Source organism: Nicotiana tomentosiformis, chromosome 4 (assembly GCF_000390325.3).
Source record: "Nicotiana tomentosiformis chromosome 4, ASM39032v3, whole genome shotgun sequence".
Taxonomy (NCBI): domain Eukaryota; kingdom Viridiplantae; phylum Streptophyta; class Magnoliopsida; order Solanales; family Solanaceae; genus Nicotiana; species Nicotiana tomentosiformis.
Genome location: NC_090815.1, coordinates 83431069 through 83457023, shown reverse-complemented (window position 1 = coordinate 83457023; position 25955 = coordinate 83431069). Strand labels below are relative to the sequence as shown.

Genomic DNA, 25955 nt, shown 5'->3' with positions numbered 1-25955 from the left:
GACTTATCTTAATCGGTCGTACCGGTCCGGTTAACCGTTGCACGCGGCCTAGGCCGGTTCCCGTCCCAACCCAGCCCTTACTATCGGTCCGGTCCGGTCTAAAACCGGTCCCGTTTGACACTTGAAATCGGGGAGTTGGAGCCGGTAGACAGAGGTTTTTCTTTTCTTCATCCCCGCTCTCGTCCATTCATCACTGCAGTGCTTATACGCTTTCCTATAAACCAAACTCCCTAAATCCCATATCCAGCGAGCTTCTTTCTCGTCATCTCAACTTCCAACATAGCAGCAAAAGCCCTACTCCTTTGAGGTTAGATTTCCACAAATATTGTATTGTATTCATCCAATTACAGATTCCAATTTGTTTTATAACTTTAAAATTCCTCATACACCTTTTAATGAGAGAACTATATTAGACTTCATCATAATACGGCGAACCCAGTGTCTCTCTCGTATTTGACTCGCTACTCTAGGACCTTCCTGAGAACTGCGCCAAAGAAATTATCTTTGTACGTGGCGAACAAGCATTTGCCTCGAAATACTGCCTAATAGATTCCTATGTAATCTTATTATGCTAGTACATGTTAATTTGAGTGTTTTTATATGCACGTTTGGTGTTCGGTGAAAATCCTCTGTCACTTAAAGACTGGATTGGGCCACTTTGATGGACTTCACTTAGGTGTTAGATGAAAGGTTGATCACATTGTGTTTTTTTTTTTTTTTTTTTGAAAAGGAAAAGGTTGATCACATTGTTAGGCAGCGATTCCATATCTTTTCTATGCAAGACTTCCCCCATGTTTCTACTGGACCGGCATGCAATATTAACGATTTAATCATGTATGAGTGAAGTGAAGAATCCATTTTCTATGTTGTAAAGTAGGATAAATATTTTACGTTTAAGGGTTGGCGAGGAAGTGCACATTCCTTCATTACTGTAATGTGGGGGAGAAGAGGAAGGATTTAAGGAAGCGAAGTACGGGACAATTGGAGAGTGCTTTATAAATCTGGATGTGAAGAGGAGACTTTCTTTTTTAGTTGTCATTAAGTCGCAAAAACAATATCAGGGGAGGAGGGATAATAATTTTCTATGGAACAAAATAATTGACCCCTTCTCATTTTCTGCTCCTCCCTTGCACCATTTTGTGAATCGAACGTTTTGCAGGTTATCATTGTCCTTTGTGGATTGTGCATACTAGCTATTCACCCGATACGAATTAGTTTTTTTTCTAAACTGCTTCTTGGACATTTAAAGCATCTAAAATTTGGCATTATAATTAATTCTGTAAATGAATGAATCTAGGAATGCTGAGTTGTCTTGCTAAGGATGGGTGTTTTGGAATATTCTGAGCAGTAGAAAGGAGGGCTTGAGCAGTGAAGAGGCAGAAATTCGAGCAGATGAAAGAGGATGGACGGCACATTTACCGACATTCCTCTTAGGATTTAGTGCCGGGCCTGCTGGCAACTCTAATTGAGTGTCATCTTTTGAATTTATCCAGTTTTCAAGATAGAGATACTTCGTTAGAATAGTCCACCTAGTTTGGAATTATTAGATTTAATTCAAGACAATCAGAGCATTCGGCATGAAAGTTTTTCTAGTTAAAAGGTAGAAGACAGGGATAATGACCTTTGCGTTCATAAGGAGGACCACTTTTTGCAGAATTTTATCACCTTCCCAACTGGCTGTTGTTTTAGATCAAATCTTATCTGCTGGTTGAATGAGTAGCAATTGATCTATTCTATTTTGGATAAATGATGCAGGTGCTTACTTGAGTTCGAATGGTAAATCAATGAGAGAACAGTCATTCGATTTTGTTTGCTGCTTTCAGAGTTTCAGGATAAAACTCAATACTATGAACAGTAGACACCATATCTTCTAGTGATTTATAAAATTGTGAATAAGTTTCTCTTATTTTCTCAACTTGGGGGAAGCTTCCTGAAAGAAGCAAAATGGGTTGACAGAAAAGCATTTAGTGAGAACATTCTCCGTTCTTATAAAAAATAAAACTTTGAATTGGATTGGTTCTCCCAATGCTAAAGCCACACCTCAGTTTATCTATTTTCTTCCTTTTTTCTGTTTATTGAAGACATTGGTTATGATCCTTCTCTCACCAGTCAACTTGCGCAGCAATAATATCTGTCTATTGAACTCATCCTTCGAAGACTTCTGTATGCAGGTGGACTGATTCTTGGCCAGCTCTGGTATCGTGTTAATATTTGACTCTCAAAGTTTTGGAACTTTGGAGATATTGGATACTTATGTTTGATATTTATGGATGATCATACTGAACAGCCACTTCCACCTGGAGTTTCTATGTCAAATTCTTCATCGCGTGTGCCATCTTTTAATCCTGCAGGCCATTTGCCTCACTCCTTTCAGACAAGTGCTAATTCTCATTACAGTGCTGGCAATGGCGATGGCACTCTTTTCCCTGTTGTCCCTTCTATTCAACCTCGCTATGAAACTTGTCGTACCTCTGGACAAGAGTCTTCTGAGGCTATACTCAATACATTGCCGTCCAATTTGGAATCTGTTAACGGATTAAAGTTGCAGCCACAAAGTACTAATGATCTTGAGAGTGCTGCTCAGAATGCTGTTTTGCATGAACAGGTCTGTTGTACCCTATTTATTGGTGTTTTATTTCTTTCTTCATTTTATTGATCTAAATTATTTGTTTGCCTGCACAGGAAATTGCAGCCCAGAAAGTAATACAAAGTCAAAGGTTTGTCTTTGTTGGCTTTCGTTTTGTAACTTTATGAAACTAAAACTATGCTGAATAAATGGATGGTTTACACAATTTCACTTCTTAAATCCAGAGAAGCAATGCCTGCAAGCGGACCTGAGAATAGTTCAGATTTTTTCTCTGGTCGACATGACCCAAATGCTTTAAAGGTGTTTGAATCTGTTTTGGACTCTTTGTTATCTTTGTTGTGATATCTCTCATCGTAGCGCATTTTCTAGTTGGCCTTACTAAATCTGTCTGCTAACTGCAATTTATAGGAGCATTTACTCCAAATGACGGCAGAGCATCGAGTGCAAATGGCCTTAAAGCGTGGCAAGGCGACACAGCCTGAGGAAGGTTGGTATCTTAGTGCAATTTATGTGGAACAGTTGATATCCTTGTAATGATGTCATAATAAAAACATCGAATAAATTTATTACAAACCTTTTCTTTTCCACTTTTAATATTTTCCCAGGCCATGAAACAACTGAAATGTAAATGTAACCAATGGTTACTGCCAGAAGTAATTTTTTTTTTTTTTTTTGGATGACCGAGTAATCCGTCTGGGGCCGATCCTTTGGACCAACCGCAGCCTTCGAAACTCGGTGGTTACTGCCAGAAGTAATGAAATAACTGAAATGTACATTGAAAAAAAGTCCTACCTTTTCCCTCACAAGTATATATGTATGTTTACTTGCAGCATATGAAGGCACTGAAAGTCAACAAAATGAATTTGTTAACACCTATTGGCTTTATCTGGGTGATCCTCATTCTTTTGCCTTTTGTTTTATGTGCTAATTTTGGCTTATTTTGTTGGGAAGAACTCATAGTGGCAAGAGAGGTACCTTTAAGTGTAACACTATCTCTTCAAGCTTAAGGTATATTATGACAGTTTGACCTTGGAAGATGAGTTAATAGGTATTTTGTTTCTACATATAAAAAGGAGGTATAATATTAATTGACAACAACAAATGAAAGCTGGAAATAATTATATCCAAAAGTATAGCAACATCACAGATTGTGTAACAACAACAACAAAACCAAGTGTAATCCTACAAGTGAGGTCTGGGGAGGGTAGTGTGTACGCAGACTTTACCCCTACTCGGTGAAAGTAGAGAAGCTGTTTCCGATAGACCCTCGGCTCAAGAAAAAGGGAAAAAAGGAAGCAGTAGGAACAAACAATAACAACAACAGAATAATAAGATAATTGAAGCGAACGAAACATCAGATAGTAATAGAGATCTAAGAATTGGAAAATACAAGAATAGTACTAATACTACTGGAAAGGAAAGGAAATAAGCCAAAAAGTAAATCATGGGTTCAACAACATTTACTACAGCCATGTTGCACCAAAAGATAAGAGAAAAGTGCATTTGTGTTTGACACTAATTACATATTCCTTTTTGTTTTCACAAAGTGTTGACTTTTTTTCTTCCAGATAGATCACCAAATTGCTGCTGAAATTTGAGTTTCTTCTCTTATATTTCTCCCAAAACTTACAAACAAACATGCCATTTCTAGTTGGTGACTCCAGTGTGATAGCTCAGCGGAAAGGGAAATCAAACAAGCAATCAAAATTATATAGAAATTAGAAGATAGAGAAAGAAAGGATAGATCAAGCAAGAGACGTAATTATCCAAATAAGTATATTAAACTCGAGCCTTTACTGACTAACTAACAATAGATTGCAAGATTAGAATCCAAAGGGAAAGAGAGATAGAACTCATTCATACTTGAAGAATCCAAGAGATGTTCAATTTGAAGAGATAAAGGTTTTCCCCTACAACTCTCAAAGAGTTTCACATCAATTATCATCAAACACTAGCTAAGAAATGAAGACATAAAACTACACCTAGGATACTAATTAGTATTACATTGGCCTAAAAATGACTTGGGCCGATTTAGAATTTCTGTGCAATATCATGCTAGCTCATGATCACAGTATGTCGCAACTGTGCCTTTTGCTGAATCAGGCTCCTTCACGATTGCGGAGCTGTCAGTGCTGGGCAGCCTCTTTGATTCTTTGAACCCCTAGTTGTCTTGAATCTTGGTAAAACATCCAATTAAGCATATTATGAACCTTAAAATCGTCTTTCTGTGATCCTTTAAAGCTCTCCAAGCTCTTGATGGTTGAAAGAATGCTCCAAAGCCAATGATAACGACTTTCAGAGTTATCATAGTGTTATTAAAAGCCATTGCTTCTTCGATTAAAGTGATGAAACGAGAGTTATCACCTCATGGATGAAGTCATATGCATTAGAGAAGTGTGCGTTTCAAACATGACGCACAAAGTAATCCAAACAACGAGTGGTCGGTTCTTTGCATCTCAACTTGAGGAGTTGGATTAATATCGACACTACTATTTAATGGATGATAAAATTAGTTATTTTAATTGCAACTTGATTATTTATTACTATATCCATCTATGTTTGGTATATTTTAGTTTTCCGTAAATAAATTGTGCTCTTCACTTCACGCTTTTCACATCAAGCTCCATGGGCATTGCTTTTGTGGGCTTTTAACTTTGACACTGGGTGAATCAACTTTGAAATGACAAGACACACATACAAGTATGTGATTTCTTTCAAATTTGGTCAATACATTGTATATATTGATTTTTAACTACTTCGGCCGATGGATGAGCCACGAAGAAGAAGAGAACTCCATTCAACGGAAGTTACTGTTACAAATTGCGAATTAGGTAAAAACTTGTGGTGAAGTAGGTAAAAGTGACAAGTGTAGCAATAACGGCAGTAGCAAGAGTAAGTTATGGTGGCCTGTGTTTGTAAATATTTGCATTAGTTTATAGGTACATGAAATTTCTAATAGCTTAAACAGGCTGCTTCTTGGTCATGTACCGAACGAAAGCTGGGGCCATTTATTTCAATGCTCAAAAACTTTTTTTTTTCATTCAACTGTTATTTTGCATGGGCCTTTGATCAGCTAATGGTTGTGCATGCTAACTCCCCCCAAAACTTTTCATTGGGAATTGGCATGGATTAGACTATCATTCAGTCACAGTTAAGTATCAGAGGATTATGGTTGAAATTGTAATATCATTAAATTAAGGACGTTCGTAAAAGTTGAAATTGTTGATTGGGCTGCTTTACCTTCTAGCTTTGCCTCTTGTTTGGAAATAGAATTACCTGTTAGGTGTATTTCTAGTGACTTATAGAAAAAGGTCTAATCAGGTTTTACATGATGAACATTTTTTTACATTCTACCTAACATATTGGGACAATGTTCATGACACTAGTAAAAACATTCACAGAAAATTAGCTTAAAGTGAGCAAGCTAATGCAGACAATTAAATCTGATTGTTATTTGAAGAAAATGTAATCCCACTACAGCTTAACTCATTGGTTGATGGTTTTTCAAACTTTGTTTGTCTACTGCATGTCAAGAATGTCTGGTATCATGATCAGTTTATTTGCTTTTAGTTGTACATTCAAAACTGAAAGTTGTAACTCCCAAGTTTTATCTGAATTCTTTCCAACTCAGATTGCAGGTTCTCCTTAGGATTTAAGTAATAGATTGATACTCTACTTGTCTTATAAAAAAAGTAATAGACTGATACTGTTAGAATAGTGATTTACCAGATGTTTCAAGAAACGGATCTATTTCTTGTTTGGCAAAATTTGGGAGTTGAACCACTTTATAGGTGACCCTACTATGTTTATCTATGGTGAAATTATATTGTTGTGGAGAAATTGTAGGGTCAAAGGGAGATTTAGATTTTGCTCACTCCATCTCTTCCCTAAATTGAACAAATCCAGAGCAGACCTAAAATTAGAACAATCTGGAATCTAGATCCAAGTAAATAAAGACTACAGTATTCCGTTGTAAATTGTGTCACCAAAACAGACAGGGCTTTAGATTTGGCATTCTTTTCTTTCATGGGTGCTCGTACATGATTAGTAGCACGAAATTCAAACCACTGTTTTTGTTCTTTCTTAGTATAGACATTACTTTTATCAGAAAAGAGTTCTTTTTAAGTATTGGAAAAAAAGCAAATTAATTCTGGAAGTTATGGTCAGATCGTCACCCGTTTTGAGGCAGAATTTCATGTAGAGGAGAGAGAAGTTGCTCCTTTCCGTCTTCACAAAATGTTATACTGTAGAATCATATTATGAAACTTGGAAGTGAAACAGTTATAGATGGATAATCCTCTTCAGTTATCCTATGATGCGTTAGTTCGATTTGACTTCAAATTTTCGTGTTATTACAACAGGATGAGGAATAGTTGAATGTCTCCTTTGCCAGGTAATGTGGAAATTGGAAATGGATATGGTGTGCCAGGTGGAGGTGCTTATTACAGTGCTTCAAATCCTGATGTCTCGATCTCCAGTAAGATTGGCTTCCTGTTCTTGTTCTAAATTCTATATTAGATTCTTTGGGTTATTTGTTTTTGCCTTTTCATATTCAGAGACAAATACAATCACTGGTCACAGAACAAATCAACACGGTACAGAGCCTAGTGGGAGTTCCGGACATAATTCTGTTGGTAAAGAGTTGCCTGAATATCTCAAGCAGAAGTTGAGGGCTCGAGGTATTCTGAAGATTGATTCAGAAATAGAGAAGCATGCCATATCAAACAATGTAAGTTGATTATGAATTACAGGCTATCTTCCTAGGCCCTGTTTAAATTTTGACGTACTTCAGATGGTCCTGGGTGACTAGAATCTTGAATTAGACATCTTTTTGTCTTCTGACCTGTGTGATAAACCAAAATATCCTCTTTGTTTCGTATGAGATACTCGTCATCAATTCCTAGTAACCTCTGTTTCCTAGAACTCATTTTTCAATATCCATTTATCCTCTTCATACTTTGTCTCTTGAAAATGAAATGTCTCTAACAACTCTATCTGAAGTAATCTGCACATTTCAGAGCTCAAAGGCACAGTTATCAAAGACATCAGATGCCAATTTGCCTGTGGGATGGGTGAGTTATGGCTTAATATACTAGTTTAAGCTTTCCTTTTGAAGTTCTTGATTTATTGCTTTTTTGTGTCAGACATCTATACCTGACTATAATTACGGAATGTTAGCTCATGACTTGTTAAAAGCTTCAGTCTAGTTTATTTATTTATTGATTGATTGATATTTTGGTGATTAGAGCATTCCTACTCTCTAGTTTTTTCCTCTTTCTTGTCTGGTCCTTGAAAGACTTTGACAATTGAAAGTGAATCGCCAAAAGCGACTTGTATTTAACCCATCTCCCTCCCAGCACACTTTTTGCAATTGCCTTCGTTATGACCTCCATGTTTGTTTCTTGAAAACACACTAATTCTACCCCCATTCTCTAACTCCCACCTTGATGGTGACCCTCTTATTAGGGTCATTCAATCCCCTTGCATTCTAAGATAGGATGTTAACCTCGATAGACAACTTCTTCTCCTTCTCCAACTCCTCCTACCTCCCTCAACTCACCCCTCCCTCAACTTGTAGCTCTTTTCTACACCACAATTCCTCTTCCTTCTTGGGCTTTCGCACCCCTTCCTTCCGTCCTACTTCCTTTCCCTAACTTATTAGCCTCATTAGCATCTCTTTCAATGTCATTCAGTAATTGCAATACTCTATCTTCCTTCCTTTTTTATCAAGTAAGATTTTATAAACAATGGGCAAAAAATTCACCCTCAAGAAGAGTACCAAAAAGTAGAAAAGCTTACAAAATGATACTCCCCCCGTCCCATTTTAAGTAAGACTTTTGAGACATGTGGTTTATAATAAGCTATATATATTTTGTGTGGCTATAAATCATCTCATTAGGGGTAAAATAGAAAGTTTAAAGTTGAATAGTTTCTAAATATAGAAAGGTATCATTTTTTTGAGGACAAACTAAAAAGGAATGTGCATCACATAAATAGTGATAGAGGTAGTATGGTTCTCTACACACGGCATCTGATTTTCTATACCTACAGGGACCTCATGGGTGCACCCAAATTAAATAAAGGATAAAAGGCTATCCTTCCCTTCAAAGGACACATCAATCTTCTATCCTCCATCCCTGCAAAGGACTCACGCCAAAAATTTCCCAAAGCATAGCCTTCTTTCCCCTTCAATAATTGCCAAAGGAAAGGCATCGTTCTCCACTCCTGCATTTTCGTGCCTATTGGAACAACCAACAAACGTGGACATAGCAAATTCCGTATTCAGGGTCAAAATCTCTGCAACTGTCAGTAATTGAGTTCTGGAGATGCTGTCTCCTATTTTTTCACCTTCGTAGGTGTCTCCACCAGGTTTTAGTCTTTCAGACCACCACCAACATCCTTAGGATTGAATGCCATCAATTCCGGCTTCGTAGTAGTGAACCGAGAAGTACGTCCTCAAAGCAGTTCTTATACTTTCTTAGTAGTATCAATGAACGATACTAATTCTCTTTGTTGTGTTGTTTCAACTCTAAATTGAACTTACATGTGTTTGTTTAGCAATTTAGAACTCTGGGGGGAAGTCAATATGATGTTTATCGGTGTTATTAGAAGTCATCGCTTAGCAATGCGAAGCGAGGGGTTATCGCTTCATGGATGAAGTCATGCACTTCAGAGAAGTGTGCTCTTCAAACAATGAAGCAAAATGATCCATAAAAGAAATGGTCGATACTTTACATCTCAACTTTGAGGAATTGGGTTAATGTCGTCATTGTTGTATATAAGATGCTGAAATAAGTTATTTTAACAGCAATTTGATTATTGTAGTACTAAATTCATGTATGTGGTATAAATTGTGTGCTTCACTTCAAAGAAACACACGGTACAGATCTTGTCACTTGCGCTTTTCCCTTTAAAAAACACTGAATGTTTATAGTGTTGATAATTTTCTGTAATTTGAGAATGCAGATTGAAGCCAGGGACCCTGCAAGTGGTGCTTTGTACTATTATAACGGAAGTTCTGGGAAAAGTCAGTGGGAAAGACCTACTGAGGCTCTTGCACTAGTTTCTTGGGGGCATTCAGTACTTCCTGAATTTTGGCAGGAGGTTTTTGATGAATCAACTGGTATGCTATGTATCACAACTTTGCTAGTTGTTTACTTGTTACATGTTTATTTCATTATTTGTGGATACAGAAAGATTTGATTAAAACACTTAAAACTTTTGACTCATAGTAATATATATTTTTTGATAAGGTAAAAATTTAATTTAATAAGGTACCGAGATTGTACAATAAAGTAACAGAAAAACATTCCAAATTACAACATCAGCAAACTATTCTCTCCCTCCTAACACCTCGAGAAAGTCCATAAATTGATTCAGATTTCCTAACTGGCTACATTTACACTAAAAATACAGATTATGAAGACATATATTCTTAATTCTAATAATGTTATTTCTATGTCCTTCAAAGCAAGCCTTGTTTCTTTCCAGCCATAAGGTCCATAGAAAGCACAATGGAATGGTTCTCCACATCTGTTTCAGCCTTCTAAGTACCCTTTGGGATTGCCAAGTTTCTAATAAGCACAGATTGAGGCATCACCCAAGAAAAACCACAGATGCTAAAAAATAGATCCCAGCATTGCCTAGATACTCTGCAATGCAGAAGTAGATGGTTCACTGCTTCTTGCTCTTCTTCACATAGGTAACACCTATTGCACAGGCTAAGACCTCTTCTCTGCAAATTGTCCTGAGTTAAACAGGCTCCCCAGGCTGCTATCCACCCAAAGCAAGCTACTTTACCTGGAGCTCTGGTTTTCCAAATAATCATCCTATGCCAGTTGTTATCTCTGTGATTTGACTGTTCTATCAACCTGTCATAACAGCTTTTCACAGAGAAAGTTCTATCCTTGCCGACAGTCCAAATCAAAGAGTCCACCTTGTTATGATCAATCACAACTTGTCCTACTAGCTGCTGCAGTTGGCAAAAATCCTCAATTTCCCAGTCATCGAAATTCCTTCTGAGAACTATCTGCCAACCTGTATCTGAGTAGAAATCAGAGATGGTACCATCCTTGTTAACAGAATAATTGAACAAATTAGGGAATCTAGGTTTCAGACATTCATCCCCTATCCATAAATCTGTCCAAAACTTGATTCTTTGTCCATTTCCAACTCCCAGTTTGGTATAAACCAAAAATTCTTCCCATAGTCCGCTAATGCACTTCCATAAACCACCTCTTGACTTCATGTGTAAAGAGGGAGGTCTCTTTAAATTCATAGTAATATATTGAGTTAAAATATGTTTTTTTTCTTACATTCAAATATTCAATTTATGTTCTTCATTGTAGTAGGTTGATCCTTTTTTTTTAATAAGAATCTTGATACAGTTGCTATTTCTCAAAAGATTTTTTGGCTTCCCCTTTTCTGGATATGCCTTTTCCAGGAATCATTTCATTCTTTAGTTACATATTATAATGGAAATGCCCTTTTGAAGAAGATAATAAGTAAAAAAGGGAGGCTACTGTAATTTTTCTTCGTTGATAAATGTAGGACCTAACAAATGTAAAAAGAAAAAATAAAGAAAGAAGCAAAGAAAGAAAGGGTGATTCAGACTTACAAATAAATGCTAAGGTCATATTCCTGAACTACCTTACTTTTTACATTGGGAAAACCCAAGTGCCAAATAGTTGTAAAAAAGTTGATAATTTCAAAGGATCTGAAGAAAGAGAAATAATCATCATTTATTACTACTAAAAATGAGGCAGTGATTGCTGGCAAGTGCCGCAACTCAAGTGAAAAACTATAGAAGAACAGTTCTGGGCTCAAACCAGGGGCAACTATCATCTACTTCTCCCGACCGACCAGATCCAAGCCAAGATCCAAGTGGTCCTTTATTTTTAGGTTACAGCAAATGAAACTATTACTTCCTCAACAAAAGTGTCATATTGGTACAATGAATGGTGGACACCTCCTATTTGTAAGCCCGATGCTCTTTGACGTAAATGGAAGGAGTTGGAGATATAGCTGAATGATTTTGGACCAAATCACAACCCTTTTATAGACGTGTTTAAGCCTTTATTTTCAACTTCAGGTTAAATGATCCTTCTTTGTCTACTCGTGTTACAAGAGGCCATCAAGAGTAAAATGAGTAGATTTCATATGGACGGCTAGTTACGTAAACTATTAGTACATGTGTTTTCTGTACCAGTGCAAAATAGATCTCTTTAAAAGCAATCTATTCTCCATGCTAGAACAGAAATTCCTTTCAGTTGGAGCCATACAACTTTTTACATCTGTATATATCTCATAAATAATCTCGATATGGTAGGTTTTGCTAGGCTTAGTCTTCTTTTTCCTTTTCTTTTCCTTCATAAGAAAAAACCAAAAGGTCCCGAAGTGCTTCAACTTGTAAATCTAGGGACTAAAGTTGTGATAAACATAAACCTTAACACTGGGATGTGAAGTACAATTTGGCAAGTTGCTTAGAGCACAAAACACACATATGAAAACTGCAATTTGATAAGTTGGTCTCTAGATCTTTGGTGGCATACTGTTGATTATCTTGATATTCTTTTTTCTTTTCCCTTTTTAACTTTTTCTCGTTGCTGTAATCATTCCTGTGAAGGGGAGCCTTGGCGTAACTGGTAAAATTGTTGCCATGTGACCAGGAGGTCACGGGTTCGAGCCGTGGAAACAGCCTCTTGCAGAAATGCAGGGTAAGGTTGCGTACAACAGACCCTTGTGGTCCGGCCCTTCCCTGGCTCCCGCGCATAGCGGGAGCTTAGTGCACCGGGCTGCCCTTTTGCTGTAATCATTCCTGACACGTTATGTTAAAAAGCTGTGTTTTAGAATAAAATATAGACGAAGGTGCAGTAATGCTTGGGATAAATGTGCTGATTTTCCGAACCCCTAAATCCAGAGGTCCTGTTACATTTCTCCTTTATCATTTTGGGGCAGCTCCATTGTGTCACTGCCCAACTAGGCATGAATTTATGATCATGGGGTCCCTGTACATCATAGGTTTGACATGCCTTTTTTTCTCTCTTTTTGAACTGATGAGTGTGTAACTTTTTAGTACATTGTCTGTTCGTTTACTGCTAGACAAATAAACAAAGTGAATCTTATCTTAAGATATCAGAGCTTATCTAGTCACAATTTTGATTATTATCGCTATCTAATCGTCAAAGTACTCCCCAAGTGCAAACCTGGTTATATGAGTTCCTGACATTTTCAAATCATTTTAAACCTATATTTTCAATATTACAAACTGTGTTTGCAGGTCAAAAGTATTACTATAACTCAAAGACGAATGTATCCCAATGGGAGCATCCTTCTAAACCACAGCAGGTTCCCATGCAGCACCATGATAGAGCAGTTGTAAGCAATGCAACTAATATAACTTGGGGTGATCAAGATTCCACATTCCGGAGATGCATTGAATGTGGTGGATGGGGCGTGGGCCTTGTACAGTCGTGGGGTTATTGCAAACACTGCACTAGGTATGTTGTCAATGTATATATTTTTCTCTTTGTGACATTTTCGTGTTTACTTGTCTTGTCTTTGTTCTCGTATATTTGTACTGCGTACAAGTACTCTTTCTTGAGCAAGATTCCAACTTAAACTTTTATTGCAGATTTTAGAGCTTTCTTGTTTTTGCTCTCCTATTTGCTTGCTGTTAATGTACTGCATTGCCTATATGTGCAGTCCAATATCTACTATATGTAATTGAATTAGAAGGGTTCTTTGAGTTTAGTGTTTTCGCTTCCGTGAAATAAATTAATAAATAAATAAAAGTATTCCATGGGTTATAGCTAAGCATTTAAAGGAGCCGTCTCAAATTCAACGATCATACTTATCTAGGATGCATCATTCTTCTGAACGTTGATACTGTTTTGGATGCAGAGTTCTCAAGCTTCCTCAAAGCCACTATCTGTCAGCAAATGTGGAGAGACAACAACAAATTTCTGGCTATGCAGGTGCCACGGAAGACACTGAGAAAAGGTTCCTGTTCACTGTTCGAGTCTATATAATTCTAAACAGCTTTACTGGTACACTTTGGTTTTGTTTAAAGAAAACTTATGGGCTTCTCTGGTGCTGTTAACTGTTATTAAGCCTCTCTGTTATCCCTTTTTTCTTTTCCAACATCTCCGGGGGGAAGGGCTCGTTGGTGGTGTTAAGGGAGGTGTGTACCTGAAGATAATTTTATTGAAGGGGAAAGAAAAGAGCCAGTTACTTTTTCTTGGAATTGAAGTGGAGGCATATTAAGGGTAGTTTGGTATGATGGAAAACGTTTTCCACGGAAAACATTTTCCTACGTGGAAAACGTTTTCCTAGAAAATATTTTCCTGGAAACAAGTCGTTGTTTTACTTAGTTTCTGGTGTTTGATTAGTAAGGAGGAAATATTGTCGCAAGAGCATTTTAATATAATTTAAGCAAACATTATAATCCTCGACCTGGACCCGACCCCGACCCCGACACCGAACACGGTCCTTGACCCTGACCCCGGGCACCAAAACCTACCTAGACACCTGATCCGAACCCCGAACCCCGAACCCCGAACACTGACCCTGACTGCGACACCTGACCCCGAACCTCCACCCCAGACCCCGAACCCGACCTTGACCCTAGCATCAGGTATCATCTTATGAATCTTTGCGTTACATTCTTCACCACCCGACCCCGAGCCCAATCCCGAGCCGACCCCGATCCCGACCTCGAACTCCAACCCCTGAACCCTGACTCCGAACTTGGACCCCGGACATGTCTTCTTGATGGTGGTGGGGTTAGGGTGAGGTGAGGGGTAGGGGGCCGGGGTGGCGAGGGTGTGGATTGGGGGGGTGGGTGGCAGTTGGGGTGGGGAAAGTTGAAAGAAAGTTTTGGAAAATGTTTTCCCTCCTCTTGGTAGGAAAGTCATTTTCCCCTAATTGGAGGAAAATGAGTTTATTAGGAAAATATTTTCCATAACATTTAGGCAACCAAACATGGGAAAATTGGAAAACTGTCCTTCATACCAAACTCGCCCTAAGTGTGATATGGATTCAGAAAGTATAGTCTCTTGTCCTCAGTTATGGTCACAGAATTCAAATTTCTCTCTTATTCTTCTTTTTGTATATTGTTTTTCCTGTCTGGATCTTTAAGAGAAGCTGAGAGGAAGTAAGCGTCCGTGGATCCTAAAGTTAAGCGTCAGATCCTGATTCTGCACCATTGGGGTCTCACTTGTATATATCTTCCTGATATATGTACATTCCCATTAGGAATTCAGGTCTTTGACGTTGCATTAGTTCATTTTGTAGATGATAATGATGCTTAAGTTTTCGTTATATCGAAGCCTTGTATGTTAGTTTTGCACTTAGTAGTGGTGCATCATCATGCTAGTTAGTGAATGAACTAAATGCTTTATCCCTTTAAACATTAAATTAATAAATGTTTTTATCTCTACATTCTTCCTTATTACTATTTTGGAACTTATATTGGTGAAATACAGTAGATATAGATGACAATGGAAGTATTTTCTTAGAAAAAGTTTCTGCAAACTAGCTGTCTCTTGTTTGTCATGAGCAACTCTCATCCTTGTTTTATTTCACTTGAGGTAAGTAGTTTTCCCGGTAAATAATGATGATAATACAGATGACGACAGCAGAAGATGTCAGAACAATTGCGTCATGTTGCGTGTAGTAATAATTAACTACTGTTTGGACTAGTTTAAGGGGAAACTTTTCACTGCAATACCTGAAACTAAGTGAGAATTCTGTTTAACCAGGTTCATGCATATAGATGAACGAGAATCTTTTAAATTTTCTAAGTCGATTTTCTGATCATTTGGACTGCAGGTCCAGTTCCAAACCACCAATGGGTAAAAGTAACAAAAAAGACAAACGGAAACGCACATATGATGAGGATGACGAACTGGATCCCATGGATCCAAGCTCTTATTCCGATGCTCCTAGGGGCGGTTGGTACGTATTCCAAGGCAGTGTGCTACTTGCCCTGTACTGCTTGTTTTCCCTTACATAGCTTCCCATTTCAGAGATTTTAAAAGTTCTAAAGTCAGTAACTGATGATTTCTTTTATTGTTTTACCACTCTGTAGGGTTGTAGGTCTCAAAGGAGTGCAGCCACGGGCAGCAGATACCACTGCAACGGTATGTTGACTGCCTTTCAAGTTAATGAATAAGGCTAAACTTGTCTTAACTCTGTGTGTGTATATATATATTTATATATTATTTTATTTGATAATATAAATATCTTAATAATGTACCAAGAAGGTACTGAAAGCATACAAAACTACAGCACAGATGAAATTGTTACAATCTCAAAACTTCTATAACATCCATGTACTGATCTAAGTCTTCTGCCAAACTTCCCCTACACCAAAAGTGTAAGTTATGAAGACAACTAATTTTAACACTAGCTAATTGATTCTTCTTATTTTCAAAACATCTATTATTTCGTTCCAACCAAATGGTCCAAAAGATGCAAAGAGGTATGGGCTTCCAGATTTGCTTTAGTTTTTCCCGACTTTCTGATTCTGCCAACAAACTGGTAGATCCTTCACATTCTTTGGCGTCACCCCTTGCACACCACTCAGAGCCAAGAACAGATCCTATATCTTTGTGTAACTGCTATGCAAAAAGAGATGTTCTGCAGATTCCTGGAAATTTTCACAGAAAAAGCATCTGCTGCACAAATGAGTTCCTTTTCTCTGCAACATATCGTGAGTTAAACATGCATTTCTAGCTACAGTTCAGCCAAAACAAGCTACTGAGGTGTCACGACCCAAAATCCCTCCTTAAGAGTTGTGATGTCACCTAGTCCCTAAGACTAGGTAAGCCACTGGATTAATAGCAGATTTTAACCAATCGACTATTAAGCATGAAACAGAAACTTCTATATAAAGCCAACAATCCAAAGTAGATACTTAACATCCCAAAACCGGTAGTACAAGTCATAAACCCTACTGAGTTCACTAGAAAATCTCTAAATACAACTGTTCCGGAATAAAATAAATAGTACAAAGTAAAACTTCAAAAGGTGACTCTGATGCTTGCGAACGCGGCGGCATGTATACCTTGAGTCTCCGCAACAACACTCGATCAACTAACTAAAAATCAACACGCTCCGAGGTACCTGGATCTGCACAAAATGTGTAGCAAGCGTAGCATGAGTACACCACATCGGTACCAAATAAGTATCAAAACTAACCTCGGTGGAGTAGTAACGAGGTACAGCCAAGACACCTACTAGACATAATAACTTGTACAAGTATGAATATGAAACTAACAGTGAACAATATAAAGCTAAACATGATAAGAATGTTTCTACCATACTTGCAATAAGAACTAGAATAACAATTAACAACAAGGAGCCAACATGTAATTATGCCGTAAGGTAAGCAGAATACAGTTTAAGTCGGGTGACACCAAGTAAAGGAAAACCAGTAACAACCCAATTAAAAAAACCGCTTTCACACAAGATTTATTCAAGAATTTCCTCGAGGTACCACACCTCATAATCACAAATCACGGGTCCGAAATCACGAGCCCTATTCACTTGACATCTTGTGTCCTTGTTACAAATCACGTGCTGCACGGACAACTCACGTGCCAATACCATTAATACCTCATATCTGCACGGACAACTCACGTGCCAATAGTAGCAATATCTCATACAGAAGGCAAGTATACGAGAATAAATGTAAATGGTCAATAAACATCAGGGTTCATCTTCTTAGACTGATATAAGTGACTAATTACGGTGTGCTTGTGCAAGTGTTATGTCGCGACTCGAGTCAACAAGTAAGATCAGACACAACGAATGGCACATAGGAAACAACACAACGAAACGTAAAATGCATGACTCACATAAAGTAGGCACACCACTACACAAATATTATCAACAACAATGCCCCAAGGCCATCACAAGTCATAACAAATCATCCCTGACATAGCCCCCTTTGTCTCGCTGCGTGCGCAATAATAAAGTAAATGCCCGCCTTGTCTCGCAACACGCGCATAATAAAATTCTCGCCTTGTCTCGCTACATGTGCAAACCCACATATGTATAGCCCGCCTTGTCATGCCGCATGTGCAAATATCAATAATAACAATAGCACGGACAATTCACGTGCGAACACCCCGACAAATCCTCTCAACAATATCACGTGTGCCAAAAACATAACAACACAATATAACAACTCGCACCAAATGTGCTCATATGCCACAACGTTTTCTCAAGACAATTCCAATACCACAACCACACATACTCGGCTCAACAACACTGAGTACAACAACAATAACACGGGAGTACGGCAAGTGAATCAACACAAAATTACAAAACACAAGGAACGGAAAAACGAGCTCATGATGAAAGACATAACAAGTAATAACGGTTTCTGTTAGTTTACAGCATGTATATAGTGTAGTATTGTCCCACATTGGTAGAAGAGTAGTATGTCCTTGTATAGTATAGCTATAAATAAGGACCTCTTGTATTGTATTGTTCATCCAAAATATTAATAACATATTTTCTCCCGTGCTTTCTCACATGGTATCAGAGCAATTGTGAGAGACTTATCGCTGTGCATAAATTCCAGCGATTCCGGGAAAGAGAAATCGCTGTGCATAAATTCCAGCGATTCCGGGAAAGAGAAATCAGTACTTTTTTAAGGCTGTTTTCTATCTGCTTCATTTCTGTCAGTGTTGTGCAAAATCCAACACTACCACAAGAGTCGTCACTGTCCGGCGACCAAACCCCAGTGAAAAACTCCGGCAGCCTCCTCCTCACGCGCCTCCACGCGCCACCAGAAGCTCACACGCGCGTGAGCTCACGCGCCGGCGCGTACGACCACTTCCGGCCATTTTTTGAAAATCTTCCTTCAGAACAGTTGGGTCGCCTGGTAATTCCGATCCTACCCCTACTGTTTTCATTTCATTCCGACAACTTTGAGTTTTTTCCGATAGCTACAGTACTATTCCGACAGCTACAGTAGATTCCGACAGCTACAGTATTTCAGTATTCTGTTTCTGTGTTTCCGTACACTGTTTCAGTGGATTACAGTTGATTCTTTCTCCTATTTGGTAATAATTTGCAACAATGTCTTTGGGATTTGATGCTTTTGGGTCTAGAAACATGAGTTCTGGAAGCTCTAGTGCTATTATTACCTCGGAACCTTTAATGGGAGGTTCAAACTACTTAGCTTGGGCTTCATCTGTCGAGTTATGGTGTAGAGGTCAAGGTGTTCAAGATCATCTAATCAAACAGTCTAGCGATGGAGATGAAAAGGCAATAGCACTTTGGGCAAAAATCGATGCTCAGTTATGTAGCATCTTGTGGCGATCTATTGATTCCAAGTTGATGCCCTTGTTTCGTCCATTCCAGACATGTTATTTGGTTTGGGCAAAGGCACGCACCTTATACACTAATGACATATCTCGCTTCTATGATGTGATATCACGGATGACAAACTTAAAGAAGCAGGAATTGGATATGTCTACTTACTTGGGTCAAGTACAGGCAGTCATGGAGGAATTTGAGAAGTTGATGCCAGTTTCTGCTAGTGTGGAAAAACAACAAGAGCAGCGACAGAAGATGTTTCTCGTTCTTACCCTCGCTGGACTTCCTAATGATCTTGATTCAGTACGCGACCAGATTTTGGCTAGTCCGTCTGTCCCGACAGTTGATGAATTATTCTCTCGATTACTCCGCCTTGCTGCAGCACCAAGTCCACCAGTGATCTCATCACAGATACTTGATTCCTCTGTTCTTGCATCCCAGACAATGGATGTTCGGGCATCTCAAACTATGGAGCATAGACGAGGAGGAGGTCGTTTTGGAAGATCTAGACCCAAGTGTTCTTATTGTCACAAACTTGGACACACTCGTGAAATGTGCTATTCCTTACATGGTCGTCCACCCAAAAATGCTTACATTGCTCAGACCGAGACTCCAGGTAACCAAGGATTTTCTTTATCTAAAGAAGAATATAATGAGCTCCTTCAGTATCGAGCAAGTAAGCAGACATCTCCACAAGTAGCCTCAGTTGCTCAGACTGATACTTCTGTTTCTGGTAATTCTTTTGCTTGTGTTTCCCAGTCTAGCACTCTTGGCCCATGGGTCATGGACTCCGGCGCTTCTGATCACATCTCTGGTAATATATCACTTTTGTCAAATATTGTATATTCACAGTCTCTTCCCACTGTTACTTTAGCCAATGGATGTCAAACTAAGGCAAAAGGAGTTGGACAAGCTAATCTCTTGTCTTCTATCACCCTAGATTCCGTTCTTTATGTCCCTGGCTGTCCTTTTAGTCTTGCATCTGTTAGTCGTTTGACTCGTGCCCTCTATTGTGGTATATATTTTATTGACGATTCTTTTATTATGCAGGACCGCAGTACGGGACAGACAATTGGTACAGGACGTGAATCAGAAGGCCTTTACTACCTTAACTCACTCAGTCATTCCACAACATGTCTAGTTACAGATCCTCCAGATCTAATCCACAGACGTTTAGGACATCCGAGTTTATCCAAACTTCAGAAGATGGTGCCTAGTTTATCTAGTTTGTCTACATTAGATTGTGAGTCGTGTCAACTTGGGAAACATACCCGAGCCTCCTTTTCGCGTAGTGTTGAGAGTCATGCAGAGTCTGTCTTCTCCTTAGTTCATTCTGATATATGGGGTCCTAGTAGAGTCAGTTCATCCTTGGGATTTCGTTATTTTGTCAGTTTCATTGATGATTATTCAAGATGTACTTGGCTTTTCTTAATGAAAGATCGTTCTGAGTTATTTTCTATATTGCAGAGTTTCTGTGCTGAAATCAAAAACCAATTTGGTGTTTCTATTCGCATTTTTCGCAGTTATAATGCCTTAGAATATTTATCTTCTCAATTTCAGCAGTTTATGACTTCTCAAGGAATTATTCATCAGACATCTTGTCCTTATACCCCTCAGCAAAATGGGGTTGCTGAGAAAAAGAATAGGCACCTTATTGAGACTGCTCGCACACTTCTAATTGAATCTCGTGTTCCGTTGCGTTTTTGGGGCGATGCAGCTCTCACAGTTTGTTATTTGATTAATCGGATGCCTTCATCTCCATCAAGAATCAGATTCCGCATTCTGCATTCAGTATTGTTTTCCCAGTCACCCTTATACTCTCTTCCACCTCGTGTTTTTGGGAGCACGTATTTTGTTCATAACTTAGCCCCTGGGAAAGATAAGTTAGCTCCTCGTGCTCTCAAGTGTGTCTTCCTTGGTTATTCTCGTGTTCAGAAGGGATATCGTTGTTATTCTCCAGATCTTCGTAGGTACCTTATGTCAGCTGACGTCACATTTTTTGAGTCTAAACCTTTCTTTACCTCTGCTGACCACCATGATATATCTGAGGTCTTACCTATACCGACCTTTGAGGAGTTTACTATAGCTCCTCCTCCACCTTCGACCACAGAGGTTTCATCCATACCAACCGTTGAGGAGTCTAGTGTTGTTCCCCCTAGTTCCCCAGCCACAGGAACACCACTCTTGACTTATCATTGTCGTTTGCGTCTTCCATCAGGCCCAACTGGTTCTCGTCCTGCACCTGACCCTGTTCCTGCTGCGGACCCTGCTCCTAGTACACCGATTGCACTTCGGAAAGGTATTCGGACCACACTTAACCCTAATCCTCATTATGTCGGTTTGAGCTATCATCGTCTGTCATCTCCCCATTATGCTTTTATATCTTCATTGTCCTTGGTTTCCATCCCTAAGTCTACAGGTGAAGCATTGTCTCATCCAGGATGGCGACAGGCTATGAGTGACGAGATGTCTGCTTTACATACAAGTGGTACTTGGGAGCTTGTTCCTCTTCCCTCAGGTAAATCTACTGTTGGTTTGTCGTTGGGTTTATGCAGTCAAAGTTGGTCCCGATGGACAGATTGATCGACTTAAGGCCCGTCTTGTTGCCAAAGGATATACTCAGATATTTGGGCTCGATTACAGTGATACCTTCTCTCCCGTGGCTAAAGTGGCTTCAGTCCGCCTTTTTCTATCCATGGCTGCGGTTCGTCATTGGCCCCTCTATCAGCTGGACATTAAAAATGCCTTTCTTCACGGTGATCTTGAGGATGAGGTTTATATGGAGCAACCACCTGGTTTTGTTGCTCAGGGGGAGTCTCGTGGCCTTGTATGTCGCTTGCGTCGGTCACTTTATGGTCTAAAGCAGTCTCCTCGAGCCTGGTTTGGTAAGTTCAGCACGGTTATCCAGGAGTTTGGCATGATTCGTAGTGAAGCTGATCACTCTGTGTTTTATCGGCACTCTGCTTCAAGTCTCTGTATTTATCTGGTAGTCTATGTTGATGATATTGTTATTACTGGCAATGATCAGGATGGTATTACCAATCTGAAGCAGCATCTCTTCCAGCACTTCCAAACTAAGGATCTAGGCAGATTGAAGTATTTTCTAGGTATTGAGGTTGCCCAGTCTAGCTCAGGTATTGTTATTTCTCAAAGAAAATATGCTTTAGACATTCTTGAGGAGACGTGGATGATAGGTTGGAGACCTGTTGACACTCCGATGGATCCGAATTCTAAACTTATGCCAGGACAGGGGGAGCCGCTTAGCGATCCTGCAAGCTATAGGCGGCTGGTTGGAAAATTAAATTATCTCACAGTGACTAGACCCGGAATTTCTTATCCTGTGAGTGTTGTAAGTCAGTTTATGAATTCTCCCTGTGATAGTCATTGGGATGCAATTGTCCGCATTATTCGATATATAAAATCGGCTCCAGGCAAAGGGTTACTCTTTGAGGATCGAGGCCATGAGCAAATCATTGGATACTCAGATGCTGATTGAGCGGGATCACCTTCTGATAGATGTTCTACGTCTGCATATTGTGTTTTAGTAGGAGGAAATTTGGTGTCCTGGAAGAGCAAGAAACAGAATGTAGTTGCTCGGTTTAGTGCAGAAGCAGAATATCGAGCAATGGCTATGGCAACATGTGAGCTAGTCTGGACCAAACAATTGCTCAAGGAGTTGAAATTTGGTGAAATCAGTCGGATGGAACTTGTGTGCGATAATCAAGCTGCCACTTCATATTGCATCAAATCCGGTGTTCCATGAGAGAACTAAACACATTGAGATTGATTGTCACTTTGTCAGAGAAAAGATACTTTCAGGAGAGATTGCTACAAAGTTTGTGAGGTCGAATGATCAACTTGCAGATATTTTCACCAAGTCTCTCACTGGTCCTCGTATTGGTTATATATGTAACAAGTTCGGTACATATGATTTGTATGCACCTGCTTGAGGGGGAGTGTTAGTTTACAGCATGTATATAGTGTAGTATTATCCCACATTGGTAGAAGAGTAGTATGTCCTTGTATAGTATAGCTATAAATAAGGACCTGTTGTATTGTATTGTTCATCCAAAATATCAATAACATATTTTCTCCCGTGCTTTCTCACAGTTTCAAACAAGAAAAACTCAACAATGAGAGAGGTAGTGTGTAACAACGATGTCAAATAAGAGTAATTCAACAATAGCAGAGATAACATGTAACAATGATTTCAAATAAGAATTACTCAACAATAAAAGAGATAGCATGTAACAATGATTCCAAATAAGAATGACTCAACGATAAGAGAGATAACATGTAACGATAACTTCAAATAAGGATAAGTCAACAATGGAAAAGATAACAATAACTTCAATTAAGGATAATCGACTACGGAAGAGATAACATGGCAATAAACGAGGCACCAACTTCAATTAAGGCATATAAAAGTATATTTTGACAAAAAAGATAGGACATGAACCAATCAACTTCAAATAAGACATGTAAGGGTAAATTCAGCAATGGAGGATATACCATGGTAAGAAAACTTCATTTTGATGTACATAAGAAACTAAGAGTCTAAATCGTTCAAATTTTCACATAAGCCGTGTACACACTCGTCACCTCGGGTACACGTATTTCACGTAGTTCAATTAGTGCAAACAAACCAATCCTTACGGGGTAGTTCCCTCACACAACGTTAGGCAAGATACTTACCTCAAAAGCCCTCAATCAATACTCTAAAATAGCTTTCCCTTTACAATTCACCTCCGCTCGGCTCAAATCTAATCAAAATCTACTCAATAACATCAAATAATGCAAGAGAAATCAATTCCAATAATTAAAGCTATGATCTTTACAAAATTCCTCAAAAGTCAACAAAAGTCAACCCCGGGCCCGCATGGTCAAAACTCGGGTCCAAGGGTAGATTCCGACTACCCATAATCCCACAAGTCTATACATGTGTTTTGTTTCAAAATCCGAGTCCAATTCGACTCTCGAAACTCAAATTCTCATTTTTCAAAACATAGACAAAATTTCTCAAAATTTCACTTTGATTCTCATAATTTTGATGTTAAAACTCACATATAATCATGTAAAATAATTGAAAATTGAACAAAATCACTTACCCAATAATTGTAGATGAAAATCCCTCTTCAAAATCGCCTCTTACCGAGTCTAGGGTTCCAAAATATGAAAATGAGACTAAAAATCCCGCCCCTCAGCTTTTTGTCCAGGTGCAGGTGTCGCAAATGCGACCTGGGATTCGCAAATGCGAACCCCACAAATGCGAGAAATCAATCGCAAAAGCGAAGAACCTCACACCCCTGCTGTCATCGCAAATGCGATGCAAAGTTCTCAATTGCAAACATAGGACACTTTGCAAATGCGACCATAGAGATCGCAAATGCGAACCAGCTCACCCAGGCCACCCCATCGTACATGCGAACATTGGGTTCGCAAATGCGAACCTAGCAGACTTAGCCAAACATCTCAATTGCGACTCATATCTCGCAATTGCGAGACCTGAAGTTTCTGTGCAAAAACCAACAGTTCTTAAACTCTATCAAATACTCCGCAACGCGTCCGAAACTCATCCGAGGTCTCGGGGTTCCAAACGAAACATCAACACAAGTCTAAAAACATAACACGAACTCGCTCGCGCGATCAAATCATCAAAATAACATCCGAAGCCATGAATCAGACCTCCAAAACACATGAAATCAACATGAAACTCAAAACTTCTAAAAACACAACCGTGCGTCCGATTCCTATCAAATCAACTCGGAATGACGCCAAACTTTGCGGACAAGTTCCAAATGACAAAACGGATTTATTCCAAGTCACGAAACAGAAATCCAAACACGATAGCTATGAAGTCAACCTACGGTCAAACTTATCAAAATTCTAAGCCTTTCAATTGCCAACTTTCGGCAAAATAACACAAATCAACCTACGGACCTCCAAAATCGATTCTGGGCATATGCCTAAGTCCAAAATCACGATACGAACCTATCAGAGCTATCAAAACACCGCTACAGGGTCGTTTTCACAAAAGTCAAACCTCGGTCAATTTCCTGCATTATATATTTGCTGCATATCATTGACAGCACCCAATTTCCTGCATTATATATTTGCTTTTATTCCTTTTATGCCTTCAACTTAAAATGATCTTACCGGTTCTTCAAATTTCAGGGTCCTCTCTTTCAGCAGCGTCCATACCCATCTCCTGGAGCGGTCTTACGTAGGAATGCTGAAATTGCCTCTCAAAAGAAAAATCCTAAATCGCATCTTACCCCTATATCTAAGAGAGGTGATGGTAAGGATGGACTGGGTGATGCTGATTGAAGAATTTAAGCCTTCATGTTATATTATTTGCTTAAAGTGAGTATTCTCTGCGCGAAATTCTTGTCATTGTCAGTTTGAACTCGTTGCTTCATTTTTGAACTGTCAATTTTTTTTCTGTTTCAAGGAGGATTCACAGAGGGAGTTTCTCCAGTTGAAGTTGCTAGACAACAAGGCGCTAAACATTATTACACACATTCTATCGTAAATTTGTAGCTAAAACGCTAGTGTGTATTCTTTTTATCTTTTATTTTTTTGTTAGAGACTTCCAAAACTTTAGAAACAGGGACTATCTTAGGAGCATAGACCAGCCGCTGTATAGAAGCTGTTAGTTGTAACCTCTTATATATGATTGGCATATGGTTTTTGTAACGAGCGGATGAGTAGAGAAAGACTTGTCCTGAAGTGGAGTCAACTTGAAGTCTCTACTAAAGTCTGCACGCTGTTGCAGGATCAGGAACTGAGTTTTTATTTCTCTTATCTAATTCGTTTCACTACATTCTTCTAAAAGTACAACTTTCATTTAAAATTTAATTTATACTTCTGGACAAACCATCCTCTTTTAACGTTTTTGGACAACCACGAACTACTTTGCAATCATCACATATTTGCTCAATAATTAAGTCGGAGCTTAATTAATCTCACTATCTTATGAATAGCCTCTCAGGGGTATAAATCTACAATAGTTTTTGACATTTTGCCTTATGAAAGT

General features: G+C 38.9%; 1 protein-coding gene across 4 annotated transcripts; it reads left to right on the top strand.

The window, feature by feature from the left end:
• Window positions 1-25753, top strand: LOC104109000 (uncharacterized). 4 transcript variants are annotated; one of them, XM_070199922.1, is made up of 16 exons: window positions 1-307; window positions 1756-1776; window positions 2172-2605; window positions 2683-2717; window positions 2812-2887; window positions 2996-3074; window positions 6981-7064; window positions 7144-7316; window positions 7606-7659; window positions 9554-9710; window positions 12867-13086; window positions 13490-13588; window positions 15419-15544; window positions 15678-15729; window positions 25094-25282; window positions 25371-25753. In XM_070199922.1, exons 3-15 carry the CDS (start codon window positions 2267-2269, stop codon window positions 25244-25246), a joined length of 1647 nt encoding a protein of 548 aa, XP_070056023.1. In that variant the 5' UTR covers window positions 1-307; window positions 1756-1776; window positions 2172-2266; the 3' UTR covers window positions 25247-25282; window positions 25371-25753. The 4 variants fall into 4 exon arrangements, with proteins under 4 accessions (XP_070056023.1, XP_009616466.1, XP_070056024.1 ...); XM_009618171.4 differs by lacking the exon at window positions 1756-1776; XM_070199923.1 differs by lacking the exon at window positions 1756-1776 and having other exon boundaries at window positions 2158-2605.
• Window positions 25754-25955: the final 202 nt, after the last annotated feature.

What these genes read in the sequence shown, in the direction of transcription:
- LOC104109000 (XM_009618171.4), top strand. Translation starts at nt 2,267, where the DNA reads ATGGATGATCATACTGAACAGCCACTTCCACCTGGAGTTTCTATGTCA. An exon ending in GGCGACACAGCCTGAGGAAG is followed by an intron (nt 3,075 to 6,980) that starts GTTGGTATCTTA and finishes CTCCTTTGCCAG; the next exon opens with GTAATGTGGAAATTGGAAAT. An exon ending in CAGCAGATACCACTGCAACG is followed by an intron (nt 15,730 to 25,093) that starts GTATGTTGACTG and finishes TTCAAATTTCAG; the next exon opens with GGTCCTCTCTTTCAGCAGCG.